Below are 13,892 nucleotides of genomic sequence, written 5' to 3'. Positions count from 1 at the left end.
GTTCAGCAGCGCAGCAGCAGTGCTGGGCCAAATCCAAGTCACAGCCTTCTGGCCCAGGAGGAAAAGTTGCTACCAACTGAAGCGTGTTGACAACATATGGAGGCCTGTGCTACTGGAGCAGTTTTATCCTCATCCAGAAAGAAAAAACCCGTAAGATTACGCCAAACACATGATTCAATTTACGTCAGAGCTCTTCTGTTCAAAGCACCCTGGCCACCAGTACTGCTTGGAACGGACAGGCTTGTTTCAGCGCTGACTGCTCATCTTTTCAAAGGTTTTTCACAGGGGAAAGGATTGTGGATTATTACTTTTTTTTTTTTTAATCTGAATTTACTAGACATTAGGGAGCAGTTTACCACTAAACATATTTATGCAGTCTGCATCATCTCTATTTTTATTCATTCCCATCCCAAAGTAACTTCCAAGCACATCTGAAGCACTAAAGCTGTGAGGCCTGCAAGCTCCCTCTTGAAAGCATGTAAGCACCAAACATTTTAATGGGCATGGAAGACACCTAACTAAACTGGTCACCCAGGACATGTCCACCCACTGGCAACCCAGCTCCTGCCTTTGGCCTCCCACCTTTCCACTAAGAGCTGGGATGCATCATGCTTATGTTCAAGCTAATCTCTATTGACGTGAATTGAAAACATCTTCCATGGAAGCAGGGTGAGTTGCAAGAGAATAGAGACAATGTAAAATCAGGTTCAGGATTCCTGTCTCCACATCGGTGTTTCTGTCTTGACACTGTACTACATGTGAGACTTACAAAAATAATAATAAATGCATATGGAGATTATTTTTTTTACAGCTAGCCAATGACTGGTTTAGCGTGGAAAAACATCTGACTGGGTAACAAGTCCTGCTGCAGCTCCGTACCAGTAGAGCCCACACTTCTTATCTAAAAGAAGTTATTCTGATTCAGTTAAGAATTCTGTTCTCGAACGGAATGGAAGCAATAAACTAAATGAGGATTAAATACTAGATCTTCTCATCCTTCTGCATTAAAAGACCAAAATAATCAAGACTTTTAAATGCCATGTCAAACTCTGCAGAGCAGAAAAACAAACTTCTTGCTTGTTTTGGCACAGCAAGCTCTTTACCGCTTCTACTTGTTGTAAGTTGGAAAACACATTGCCTACGCTGACCCAATAGATCATTTTCCTACCCAAAAAAGGACAGCTTCTTTTGTAAACTTACCAGCTAAGGATCATTTTGTGGGAAGTCCTGCTCTATCTAACTTTATTTAACTTTTTTAAACTCTTCTTCAACAGAAGAACAATTTTGATGCTGAGTAATTAAGTACATGTTTGGTTAAAAGAATAATATTTAAAGTTTTCTGGTGATATGTAAGGGTTTAAATACTTCAAGTATAAAGGACAGTACATGGAAATCAACCATTACATATGATTAGAATAGCAGGAGTAAAATCCAAACGATGCTTCCAGTATTAATCACTGTAGTTGACCCAACTTAATGTGGGAGACTCCAGCCTAGAGCCTGGAGTTAATGATCCCCTTGGAAATGATTCAAGGTTATTGGGAAGCACCAAGAAAGGGCTCTGAATTGTTCTGAATTGTTACTGCTCACTGCTGTGAAAAAGCATTTCGAAAGTACTGTCTGGGTCCAAGACAAAGAACATTCAGTAGTGGCTGCTGACCACGGGAGGCTGAAACAATCCACTTGAGTCAGTCAGTGCTTACTGAAGATCAAGAACTGCTACGTCTTTTCTACTTGGACATCTAAAGATTGAGACACCATAAGTAGTCACTAGTCATGATCCTAGCCACTGAGATACTAAATTTGCTTCCAAGCTTCAGTAGTTAGAGATGCTGTTGGGAATTAAGTGAGAAATTCCATCTTGATGTGAATAACTGTCTGAAATTACTGGACAGGTATGCAATCCCAGACACTAACAACTCCAAGCTTGGACTCTGTTATCATTTCTCAAGCTGTTACTGCTTATGTCCTAGCAGCATTTACCATGTGACACCTTCAGATAAGCAAAAAAAAGAAAGAAAAACCTGTTTGTGAACATCATGATTGAAATGTTGGCTCTTCTGGTCTTTATGCCACTAGAACTTTACCTTCTTGTAAACACAAGTGAGCCCCACAGCAGTTCCAGACACTGTAAACACTTGTGTTCTCCAGACCTGCACATCCACTGGACCCTGGTGGCTTTATGTTTTGTGGTGGAACCCTACAGTGTCCAACAAAGTGGCTGCTGTAGCTGCTGTAGTTACCAAGGCATTCACAATGCCCCTGTCACTTGGATTTCCTCATGAATGCACTAAAGAGGCACAACAAAGTCTCTTCCCTCTACCAAGGCATCTCTCTGATGAACTGCAGAAGACTCTCCTCCTCTGTGAAATTCAGCTGCAAGTGACCGGTATCATAAAACTAGGCCAAAAGCTAAATTACAAAGGCACTGCCAGCCATACCTGATTATACCAAGAGGGTCTAAATCTTCTTCCTCTTCTTCCTCCTCTTTCTTCTCCCCTTCTTTGGCATTTTCCACTGATGAAAACTGTGAGATTAAGTCAGGTGTCTTCTCTTCTCTGAAAAAATCCAATGCCTCATTTTCTTCATCTTCTTTCTCCTTGTCATCGGGAACGTTTTTACTCTTGAAGTCAACAACACTAGCAGATCTCGTTCCTGCAAAATACAGTAACGGATGCAAAGCTGAGTACAGAGGACTACAGCTATGTTGTATTTAATACCTTGCACCTGTTCCTGATGGTTTTGTTTGGGGAATGAAGGACATGGCCAGCTTTTGCAAACATCTTCCAACATTCCCGACTGTCTTTTCTATCTGCTATGTGTCATTATGTTTCTGATCTGTTTACTGACTTAAAGTAGATAAGTAGAGAAAGACAGAGGAAACTAACTTTACCTGAGATATAGCAGTGCATGTCTAATCTGCTTATTTATGTTCCTTCTATAGTCAACAGAAACAATAGAATTCCCACATGGTGAGGAGGAGCTTCCCACTGAAGTGCCTATTTCTCTCCACTGGCTACAGAGAGGCCATAAATATTCTGCTTAGATGTAGGTAACTTTCACATGGCTTGCTAAGATAAAGTCCACTTTTTGTTACTAATTTAACTAATTTGGGCTAAAATTAGAGCATTAGGCAGCATGAAAAAGTTTCCATGGCTTCAATTCACACTTAGAAATGAAGTCTGAAGTTCTAACTCTCTTCAGCATCCAACTGAGCAAAGTCAGCAAACTGAAACATGTGCTTTGACCAAGTCTTCTCACCACACTTGTTATATGCAAGGCTCAGGAGAACGAGGACAGAACTGCTCCTTGCTGTGGAGTCTCTGGATGTTCAGGAAAGCAATTTAAAATAATGAGACTAGCTAAAAACAGGCTAGTGAAAACCACAATGGCTAAAATTCACCGTTTCATCCTTTTGACCATTGAGGTAACACGGCATGGGAGACTCACCTCACCCAGCTTTTCACGCTTGCATCACCCAGGGCAGACTCCACTGACTAAAGGTGGGCGTCTTCACTGAGCAAGTGGTCTTATGCTCCCCTTATAGGCAAGAGACTGGTGGCTGGGGTAGGCAGGGAATGTTAGGATGCTGCTTATCTTATCCTCATGGTCATTTGTTTCTACCATGTTGATTCTCCCTAAACACCCCTAAATAGGTTGACTGTATCTCCAGCATCGGCACAAAAAGTGTACACAACGAGGCTAAGGAGCTGCAGTGTATGTTCTGAGTTCCACTCGGTTCGGTCCATTTCAAAGAATGGGTCACATTACTGGAACCCAGTCTCTCCACAGCATAAAGTCAGTCCAGACTAATTCAAGTGTAGGCACGGGCACCATGGTTCGGCTAATGAGCATGCAAAGATCAGTCAACATGAACTCTGAATTCTCTGTGCAAGGGGTCTGCTTTTAAGAGAAAACTCCCAGGGGAAAACACCAAAAACATTTCAAAACTTCATTAGCAAAAGGATTTTACCAAATATTATGTAGGTTTGCCCCCTTTGACTTAAAAAAGCTGCCAGTCTCACAGAACTTCTAATCTGGCCGTAGCTGACACTTTTGCAAAATCAGCAGTTCACACATGACTTGCTAGCACCTTGCAACTTCACCTCCTTAAAACTAATGTTACACTGAGAATTCTACACAGCACCAGGCTGGAGTATTCCCTGCTCAGCAGCTCTCAGCTGAATTAAGAGCAGAGAGTCCATCTGTTCCGTTCATTCACTCACTCCCTGCTATGCCCAGGGAACATATGAAAGGAACTATATGAATCACTGGGAGAGGTTACAGGAGCTGGACATAGGCTAAGGAAAGTTAAAAAAACACAAAAAACAAACCACAAAAAAAGAGGTCAGAGAATGGGTTTAATTAACAGGGAATCTTGGTTTTATTCAAATCATTCTCAAGGAATAATTTGCTTTAGGACCTTTTTCAGCAAGGCCCAGCAATTGTATTAGGAATAAAAAGTAGACAAAACGTGGAACAGCTGATCACTAAGGGTGACTCTGCACCGTCCCTTTAGGGTTCATCTCTCCACTGGCAATATATGATTATTAGGTTTCTAAACTTACGTGTTCTGAATCAAAGCTTACGTATATGCCTAAGGGAAGTCAGTGATGCTGGGACAGGTACCTTCAAAGCAAGCACTGTGCTATCAACACTTCTGAATGCGCATGAGAGGAATCCACTGAGAGGAAGGGAAAACGCTCCTAAACATGACTATGCAGCACTCTAGATGCACAAGAGGGTATTTCCAGTGACAGTCTTTATTCTGGCATTCTCTAGTTTTTGACTGCCTGAGTCACTTTTATCAAGCACACTCATGGAAGAGGAGACACATCTTTTAGTTACCTAAAAACTCCAGTAGCTCAGGACTCGTCGCTAGATCTTCATCTTTGGAGATGAACTTCATGATATCATTGAACATAGCTCTTCGTTCAAAGATGTCAGATTCCCCCACAAAGAGAACTTTTCTAGGCAAGAGTGGAAGAGAAGCCTGTGGATATCGTGCCACTAGTTTCTGGTAGAGCTCCTCTATCTCGCTGTACTTCTTGGAAACCTGCAACGAAACGTGTCACCTGGGTAAGTTTCTTTACAGGGGAGTGCTGAGCAGCAAAGCAGCAGTTCAAGTGCTGTGAAACATCAACCCCAGAAACCAAAGGGGAAAAACATATATTACCAAGGATCTACAGCTTAGTAAAAGCCTGTTACCTACACGTTGAATCCCCGAGCACTGTTGCTGGTCTTCTGTTAATGAAATTTGCTGCCTAATGGAGCTGAAGTTCATTGCCAGGTATCCACCATCCATTTGTGTGACTCATAATCTAATTAAATATTGGGATGGTCACTGCTACAGAGAGGCAAAAAGCCTTGACTGCTAAAAACGAGCTCTACGATGCCTGGCCCTCCTAGACAGGAAGGAAGAGAAGCCCAGCCAGGGAGGTATGTGATGGAGAGAGCAGCCTGACTCTTTTCACCATTGAGCCAGAAGACCTATTTCTCAAATCCTGGTGGGCTTCAGTGCCCTTCTGGCTCTCAAGCCTGAAAACCTGACACATTTGCTGCAGAGCACCTAATACAGAAACTGAAGGGCAAAGACTTCAAATGAATCCTGACTATTCAGTTCATCTCTGAGAAAATAACAACTTGGCCACGGCCTACATGTTCTCATACAGGGAGAAGATGCCAACAGTGAATAGTCAGTCCTTCTGCAGACAAAGACAGGAAGCCTGAGGAGAAATGAGGCCCAAGATATTACAAGGAAAGCAATAACCATTGGAAAGCTGGTTAGAAGTGGTGTGGCCTCTATGCCATGTTAAGTTTTGAATTCAGTATCTTAAAAAAATCAACACACAAAGGCCCCAAACGAACCAAAAAAATATCTCTAAGTGATGTTACACGTCCAATGGAGAGTGACTGTCCTGCTCTGCAGCTGTGGTGTTATCCAGAAAATACATTCATCATGGCCCTCTATGGTTCCATAATCTATGAATGTGTTTCAATGAATACAGAGTTAGACTGAAAAAAAGCCCAATCCAAACAACTAGTGCCAGTGAGGTGTGTGTAGCACAGGTCATCTGCTAGGGTCCAGCTCTGATCCTCCTGTAACATACATTAGTGAACTCCAGTGAAGCGAATCCTAGTGAATACAAAAACATAAAAAGACGCAGAGACTCAAGCACCACATCTTGGGATGGAAGATGGCAGAGCTCTTCCACCAACACAGTGACAAAAGAAAGTCAACCCCAGAAAAATCATGCAAGTAGAAGGGAAACAAGTTACAGATTAACCCCAAATCCATCAACTGCATCTATACCAACAAACTAAACAGTATCAGGCATATGCAGGCACTGGAACCTTAAAGTGTCTATTAGGAACCTTATAGTGTCTACTGGAACCTGAGGATGTCTGGCACAGTTCTGACTCTGAGCAGCCAGCACTCCCCCAGGTAATTTTTCAGCCCAAGATTTAGCCTGGTGCCGAGACCACGCTGTACCCCGTTTGGGCACCGATGCCAATTGCAGCTACTAAGAAAGTCTCAGGCTGCCAGCCTGTGCTAACTGCCCTCTAGGCCAGGGAACATGTCCTGACCTTAACAGCCACACCTCGACTAGTTCACTAAATCAGACGTAGGCATGAAGAGCAATAACCACCTCAGCTTTCACACTTCCCTGGCTTTTGCAGTAATTATCAACTAAGCCAGCTGCTTTGAAAAATATTTGCATTTCAGCTGTGCAATGTTCACTACGGGTGTGGTCACGGAAGACAAGCAGCTCTCTAAGAAAGTTCTGAAGCACAAAACCAAACCTGAGTCAACAAGGGAATGAAAACCAAGATTTTTAGGCTTGTCTCCTGTAAGCAACACAGGTAAGCGTGAGCAACACTGTGTAGGGTCTAACAAACAATTCAGCAACTGTGCACTCAAGTGATGGCCGTAAAAAGATGTTCTCAGAACAAGACAACCCTCCCTTTGAAAGATACTCGAAAAAGAGAAAGGAAAGCAATTCTGGGATTTCTGAGTTGCTGTACATTTCTAGTTTGCACTCTGAAGAGGGTGTGATACCAGAGCCCTTCCCAAAAATACTGTATAAGCACAGAGGTAGGGGCACTGTGGGATGCTTTCAAAAGAAGCAATATTATCCTCCACCCAGATAAAAATAATAATCAAGTCTCATTTGTGAAAAACGTTTAGCTTCTAATTAATTTCAATAATAAATAACAAATTCATGTCTGAAAGCATTACAGGACAGCAGCCAATCAACAAGACTATGCCAAAACAGCTTTAAATTACTCAAAAAGTAACACTGAACTGCGACATACAAACTTGTTTCTTTCCTCACTTAATTTTCAGTCCTCCTCTATCAAACTCTGCAAATTATTCATAAATCTCAATTTATGCCTAATCGCGCCACTGAACCTCAAGCAAATGCACACCCTCACATCCTACAGCTAATTGAGCCTTTGTGAATCCGCGGGGGGCTTTGAACACCACCACCAACCAGAACACGGGAGGCGGCACAGCGAGAGGGAGGACGCTGCACCCCCAGCACGATAACGTGCTCCCCAAATCCTGCAGCACCACAAGCTCATCTCCAGCAATGCAGGGATGCCCTCTGCCGGGAGAACCCACCGCACAAGCAAGATGACAAACCTCCAGCTTAAAACATTCCCCCCTTAGCCGAGCCCAGTGCTGGTCCCTGCCTGCGGGGCTCTTCGCCGCTTGTCCCATCGCCTCAAGCTCCGGCTGCTGCTGGCTCGTAAACATCTCCGCTCAACGCTACTGCCATCTCTGCCTTGGGTTTGGAGCTGGAAATACAGCAGAGAGACTGGCTGAATCCCACAACCTCAGACTGATGCATTTAGAATCACGGAATGGTTTTGGTTGGAGGGGATCTTTAAGGATCCAACCCCCCTGCCGTGAGCAGGGACACCTTCCACCAGACCAGGTTGCTCAAAGCTTCCTTGAACACTTCCAGTGAGGGAGCATCCACTATTTCTCTGGGCACCCTGTTCAAGAGTCCCACTACCCTTACTGTAAAAATTTTATTCCTTATGTCCAATCTAAATTTACCTTCTTTCAGTTTAAAACCCTTGCCCTGCCACCAAAGGCCCTGGTAAAAACTCTCTCACTGTCTCTCTTTCAGGCCCCCTTTAAGTACCGGTCTTGAGGTCTCCACAGAGACTTCTCTTCTCCAGGCTAAACAACCCCAACTCTCTCAGCCTTTCCTTCCTCTGATCATTTTCATGACCCTCCTCTGGACTCCCCCAACAGGTCCAGGACCCGGCTATGGGTGCCACAGCACAGAGGCAACGCAGGGGCCTCGCAAAGCACCCGCCAGGTCTCACCGAGTGTGTTTCTCAGGTCAAGCCCCACACGTCACACAGAACGTTCTCACACCTTTCCCACCAGGAAGCACTGCTCTGCCGTGACAGTTCTGGACCCTTTCAATTTGACGCCCTCTGACAATTTTCCAGGAGAAAGGCACATCAGCATGTAAAAAAATTAAGTCTTGCATTTCCTCATTAGCACTCATAATCCGTTGAAAACAGTCCTATGGCCCAAAATGTGAGGATAAAAAAATAAATGCTGCTCTAAACCCTATTTCATCAATCCTATTAAGTAAACAAAGCACCATTCGATTAATATTCAAATATTTTTCCTTCTGCAGCCTGCAACTCCTCTAGGTCTTGATTCTGCGATTATCCTCTCCCCTTCCGTGCCTCTAATTGAACTCTGTGAGTAATGTAGAGGCTAAACCCCCACCACCTGTAAGTCAGCCTGAGAGCACGCACTTCAAGGAGTTCTCTCAAGTCATAATATCAAAGGCTCAGTCTATTTCACTTCAAGAGAGTTAATCATGCAAATACAGCAAAGCATGTGCATATTTGCCAGGTCAAGATCCTATTTGCCTGTAACAATTAACATCCAACACAGAGCTTAAAGACAAACAGGGATGGGTTATTTTTTGCACCAGGAATAAGTAAGTTGAATATGATCAAATATAGCTAGAAGGTTAAGAAAAACCACCAGGAAGTTCAAAGCGAAAGCCTGAAGTTTGCTGCTAATCCCTCCAATCTCATGCATGTGTCTTGCCCCCTTCTTCCTGAGAACCTCGTGCATGAAGGCACACACCCCAGAATGGCTGTAGGATACGAGCCTGGGACTTTCAGACGTGCACAGGAGAATGTGATCCCACTCAGTATTAATGGAATTTAATGCTTCCTTTAATGCTCCTTTTAATGCCCCATTTCTGACGTCAAACCAGTCTTCATACGCTTTTTATCTACTGCAAGGATTTCAGCGAACTGGAGGTCTCAGAGCCCGCTCCAGCCCTCTGGCCAGCCAACGCACGCCAGCGTGGAGCGTTCTCATTTGTGCAGTATTTTGTGACAAACGTATGGCTACTGCGACTTTTCTTTTTACAAAGCCCCCTTCTTAATGCTGTCTGAAAATAGGGGGATACAGCAGCATTGCCCTTTAAAATAAGCACTAGCTTTGGATGCAGGAATGAAAAGCACCCTCTCTCGCAGATAGCACAGCCAAGCTTTCTCTCGCACGCTCTCAAGTGAAGCCAGACCTGAATTCCTGTTGCTTGGTGACCTCACGGGTGTGCATTACGGTAGATTTTAATTACACGACCACATGCTGCTCTCCCCATCTGCTTTGCCCAGCAGAAGAGCAAGCACTCTATTTCTTTTTCATCAATGTGAATTCTTAACGGCTTCTGAAGCTACTGCTGCACTGAGCAGGGATTTTTATTCCCCCCCCCAAGGTTACAACATGAGGGAATTTATCTTCACAGCACACCTGTACGGTCAACCCCAACACACAGATTTTGAGGCCCACAGAAAGAAGGCCAACATATACAGACAAGCAATATTGAAAATATAAATAAATACACACACCTGCACTTATACTCCCTCAGTTTACAAGAGGAAGACAGTTCAATAGTAAATTCCTCCCAAAAATGTGTTGCGCCTGTCAAACCTTAGTAGTTATTTGTTCAACTTTGGAAAAGAAAGAACTTGACTAGCAAATGCAACTTGTAAAAGTAGTTAAAGTGGGTGCAGATAAAAAGAGAAGGCACTATAGGCCGGATGAATTTTTACTAAGTCTGGGAAGAGAGAAGAGAATTGCTCAAAAAGGTAAGGTGTGGTCAGAAGAAATGCATTTAAGAAAAATAACCTTTTCTTCTTCTCACAGAAAATGGCAAAACTACAAGGAATAATTAAATATCACCTTTGCAGCAGTACCTTTGATGCAGTACTAAAGATAAAACCAATTTCACTCTTTCAATAGGGCAAGAGTATTCTGACCTTTGAAAGAAATGCAGCTGACTTGTCCTTCAATTACCAAATATAACCCCAAGGTCAAGCAGTTCTACAACCCATTTGTCCCATTTTCCAAATGGCATTTTCTTAAAAAAATAATCTTCCCGGTTTCTAAGAATTTAGATCCAAAAGTCATCACTGAAGCAAAATCCTTCTTTTAATGCTTCACAACTGTTTCACCCAGAAATGCTGATACTGATTTTGCATAGTCCCAGAAAAGTAACTCCTCAGGTAAGATCTGAAATCTCTTTTTGATGTTCTTCTGGTTTTGGTCATAGGCCAAGGGGTACAGAGAAACTATTTGAGCAATAAACTCAGTCATTTTCCCTGCCTGCAGTCGCTCACATTGTTACGCACAGAAAAGCAGTTTCATTGCTGCCACCTAGGGCACGAGAGTGCAGAGGGCAGTCACTTCAGCTGGAAAAGCAGCTAGAGAGGGAAGAGCAATTAAGCTGGTACTTCAGGGAGAGAAAGAGGGGAAGTAGGTGGAAGATGAAGGATCTCAAAACACAAATCTGGCTCCTGATGTAGTCAAAATTGGATTAACAAGTCCAGAGCCAATGAAAATCCTACCATGCCCACCCATCTTCTCTAACCTACCTGCCATCTCAGCATTGCGACACTGGCTTCTTCCTCCAGTCTCTCAAATTTTTTAATGTCAACGACAGCGAAACAAACGTTCCCTCTCCCATGCTGGGGAAGGCAGAACAGGCGCACAGCTGCTTCTTTTCCCTCCTTCAGCCGTCTCAACTCACTCCATCTTGTGATATAAATTTGAGGCACTGGATCTGCTGCCAATGTAACCTTTCTCCTCTGCTGTTCCCCAGTCACCTGCTCCTCTTACGCTTCCCCTGCAAATTCTCTGGGGAAGGGTCGTGGTTCTTGTTTGTGCTGGTAAAACACCCAGCAGAACAGGGCATGACACAGACACTACAGGTGCAACTCACCTCACCTGGCAGCCACAAGGTTTGGACTGGGATGGGAGCTTAGAAATCCGCAGCAGACACAGACATCACAAAGAGCAGATTATTCTGGCTGAGGACAGGCATCTCCTGCCACCTGAGACGCTTTGGGGCATCCAAAGGGGCTTGTGTGGGGCAGTTAAATATCACACAGGACCCACGGGAGATCCACAACCTTCTGAAGGCCAGGTGGGAAATCCCAGGGCACTTCCCATGGTACAGAAAGAGAGGTCTGTGCAACTCAGTTGAGCCTGGAGTTGAAACCCCCTGCCCCAGCTGTTTAAAATGTAGGATATTTTCCCTTTATGAGAGGCATTTCCAGAGGCTGAGCCACCTCATTCCCCCTTGATCATAAAAGCAGGGACAGCCTCCGATTAAGATATCTAACTTCCCAAGAGGTAAGTTGGTACAGCTGAATCCCTCTGTTCCTTTCAGTAACACATAGAGGGAAGACTCATGAATCGACGCAGAACATTCATCCTCCAAACTCCCAGCTCATGGTTTTAAATGACTCTCACACACCAAACTATGTAACATATCAGACTTAGTCAGCTGAAAAATAAATGTATCTGATGAGATGCATCAGACTACCAGTTTTCCTCTTCATGAGGAATAAAAAGTCAGGAGGTTTGACCAGGGAAGAAATCAGAAAGGTTCATTTCACTTGAGAAGAGCAACAAGCGCTGAAATTCCTCCTAGAGAGCATGAACATGGTAAAACACAACGTCAGCAAGCAGGGAGGGGGCACAGTAGAAAGTCTGTTTCTCTTCTTTATAGACAAGCTGATTTTATCTACTTTTTTCTAAGCGATAGAAAATGTTAGGTGACACTAGTCCAGTCCAACACTTCAGGTTTATTTGGGTTCTTTCTTGCAGAGAGCTGCATGGAAATATTGCACAACATAAGAAGGCACTATTGCAGAAAAAATACAAACATTCCCTTATCTGCCCAGGTCTGGCCACTCCCCTGTTCTAAACCTGACTTTAATGGGGCTGTGCAACTCAGGCTCAAGAAACAGGCGTAAATTTGTACTAAATAACAAACCCCCAAATAGGCATTTTCAGCCAGGAGCAGTTCCTCAGCTGATGTTGCAGAATAGCCACGTAACACAGGCACACAGAAGAAAACACTGCAGGAGTGAGAACAAGCAGTCAGGGACAAGAAGGGAGAACAGAACAGACTCTCATGCCAGCATTGCTGCTTTTACCATAAAGTTATATATAGCATAAAGAGTGCAATGAATGTATGAGATCTCCTCACTGTACACGTCCTCATAACACTGACAGATGGGGCTTTATCTGCAAATCAGACTGTGCAAATATCCATTTAGCAGCTATCATGTATTAAGTGTGAGTTATGCCACAGCTAATGGTCTACCACGTAACCACACACTCATATCACTCCAACGTTTCAGACAACGTCTGAAAAAAGTGGATGTTCACAGCATGCAAGAGGGTGCAGCCCCTTAAAGCCCCTTTATAGTCAATGGACAGAGAAATGCACCTCTTGGGAGTAGCTCAGCAGTGGATAAGCTAAAACAGACAAAATGAAATATATTCTATGATTCTATGATACCCTAAATGCACCTTTTTCCACCAACTCGATAGTGAGAGGTGCTCAAGTGGGCATGCACGTGCTATAAAACAGGTGAAATTAATTCCATGTGCTGTATTTTCAAACCTTTACTCGTCAGGTATCATGCAAAAGACAAACCAATTCAATTATGTTTTGTAAGGACACTTCCTTGTAAAACTCTCTTAGAGTATTAGAAAACACGTCAAGGTTCAAAGGCCAAGGCTATCCTACTGCAAGGTTAGTTCCTATTATTGCCCTCCACGATTCTCTCTCTGTTCAAGAAAACTCCTATATATTTATTTCATGTTTATGTATCAAGTCTCAGCACTGATATGTGTATCAGAGAAACTAATTCTGTAGCAGGACTTACAAAAAGCTTAATTGGTTTCTATTTGTTGATCCGCAATGCAAAATGCCTTAAAAGTAACACCAAACTGTTATTGTTGCTTTGAGCTCCTGGAATAAAAAGTTCAATTAATATATGTATAATACTTCTATTGCAGAAACGGTAAAGACTGTGTTGTCCTACCAAGGACCTTGACCCAGGGAGGCCACGGTGACAAAGTATGTGCTACATCAGGTCCAAAATAATCAAAGCTGATTAAAAAAGTGATCACTAAGACAGCACTGATTAAACATTTACCATGAATTGAACTACATCTTCAGGCTTGTGCTTTGCTGATTTGAAGGCAGCCAGTCGAGTGACGACGACAATGTGATACTCTACATGGCCAGACATCATCTTCCCACGTATCTCCTGGTATTCCGGCACAGACAAATCCAGCCCCGTGTGTGTATTCTGAATTTGCCTAGGGAAGAAAATATACGGCAGAGTTCAGGCACTAGCACAAAGATTTTTAACTGACCCCCTCTGAAGATCCAGCTCAAAACTCCAGGAAATCAGTGCAGACTCCCATTTCACCAGGACACCAGACAGATCCTACCCTAACACTGTCCCCACTCTGCAACAACACAAATTCGGATATGGCCTCCTTCCTATATTCTGTCCCAAAGTGGCTGCCACTG

The 13,892-nt window shown here is 43.5% G+C and overlaps 1 protein-coding gene across 1 annotated transcript in view; it reads right to left on the bottom strand.

The window, feature by feature from the left end:
* The window catches only part of HS1BP3 (HCLS1 binding protein 3), a 45,931-nt gene extending 32,260 nt beyond the window's left edge, over positions 1-13,671 (bottom strand). Inside the window, exons 1-3 of the mRNA XM_009866991.1 lie at positions 13,510-13,671; positions 4,849-5,056; positions 2,442-2,655 (exon numbers count right to left, since the gene is read on the bottom strand). Coding sequence (XP_009865293.1) covers positions 2,442-2,655; positions 4,849-5,056; positions 13,510-13,608 — 521 coding nt within the window. The 5' untranslated portion in view covers positions 13,609-13,671. The remainder of the gene's footprint in view (positions 1-2,441; positions 2,656-4,848; positions 5,057-13,509) is intronic.
* Between the last annotated feature and the right edge of the window lie 221 nt (positions 13,672-13,892).

The sequence above is a fragment of the Apaloderma vittatum genome, unplaced genomic scaffold, assembly GCF_000703405.1.
Source record: "Apaloderma vittatum isolate BGI_N311 unplaced genomic scaffold, ASM70340v1 scaffold3103, whole genome shotgun sequence".
NCBI lineage: Eukaryota > Metazoa > Chordata > Aves > Trogoniformes > Trogonidae > Apaloderma > Apaloderma vittatum.
The sequence above is the reverse complement of the archived record's forward strand: the minus strand, read 5'-3'. Positions and strand labels throughout refer to the sequence as shown.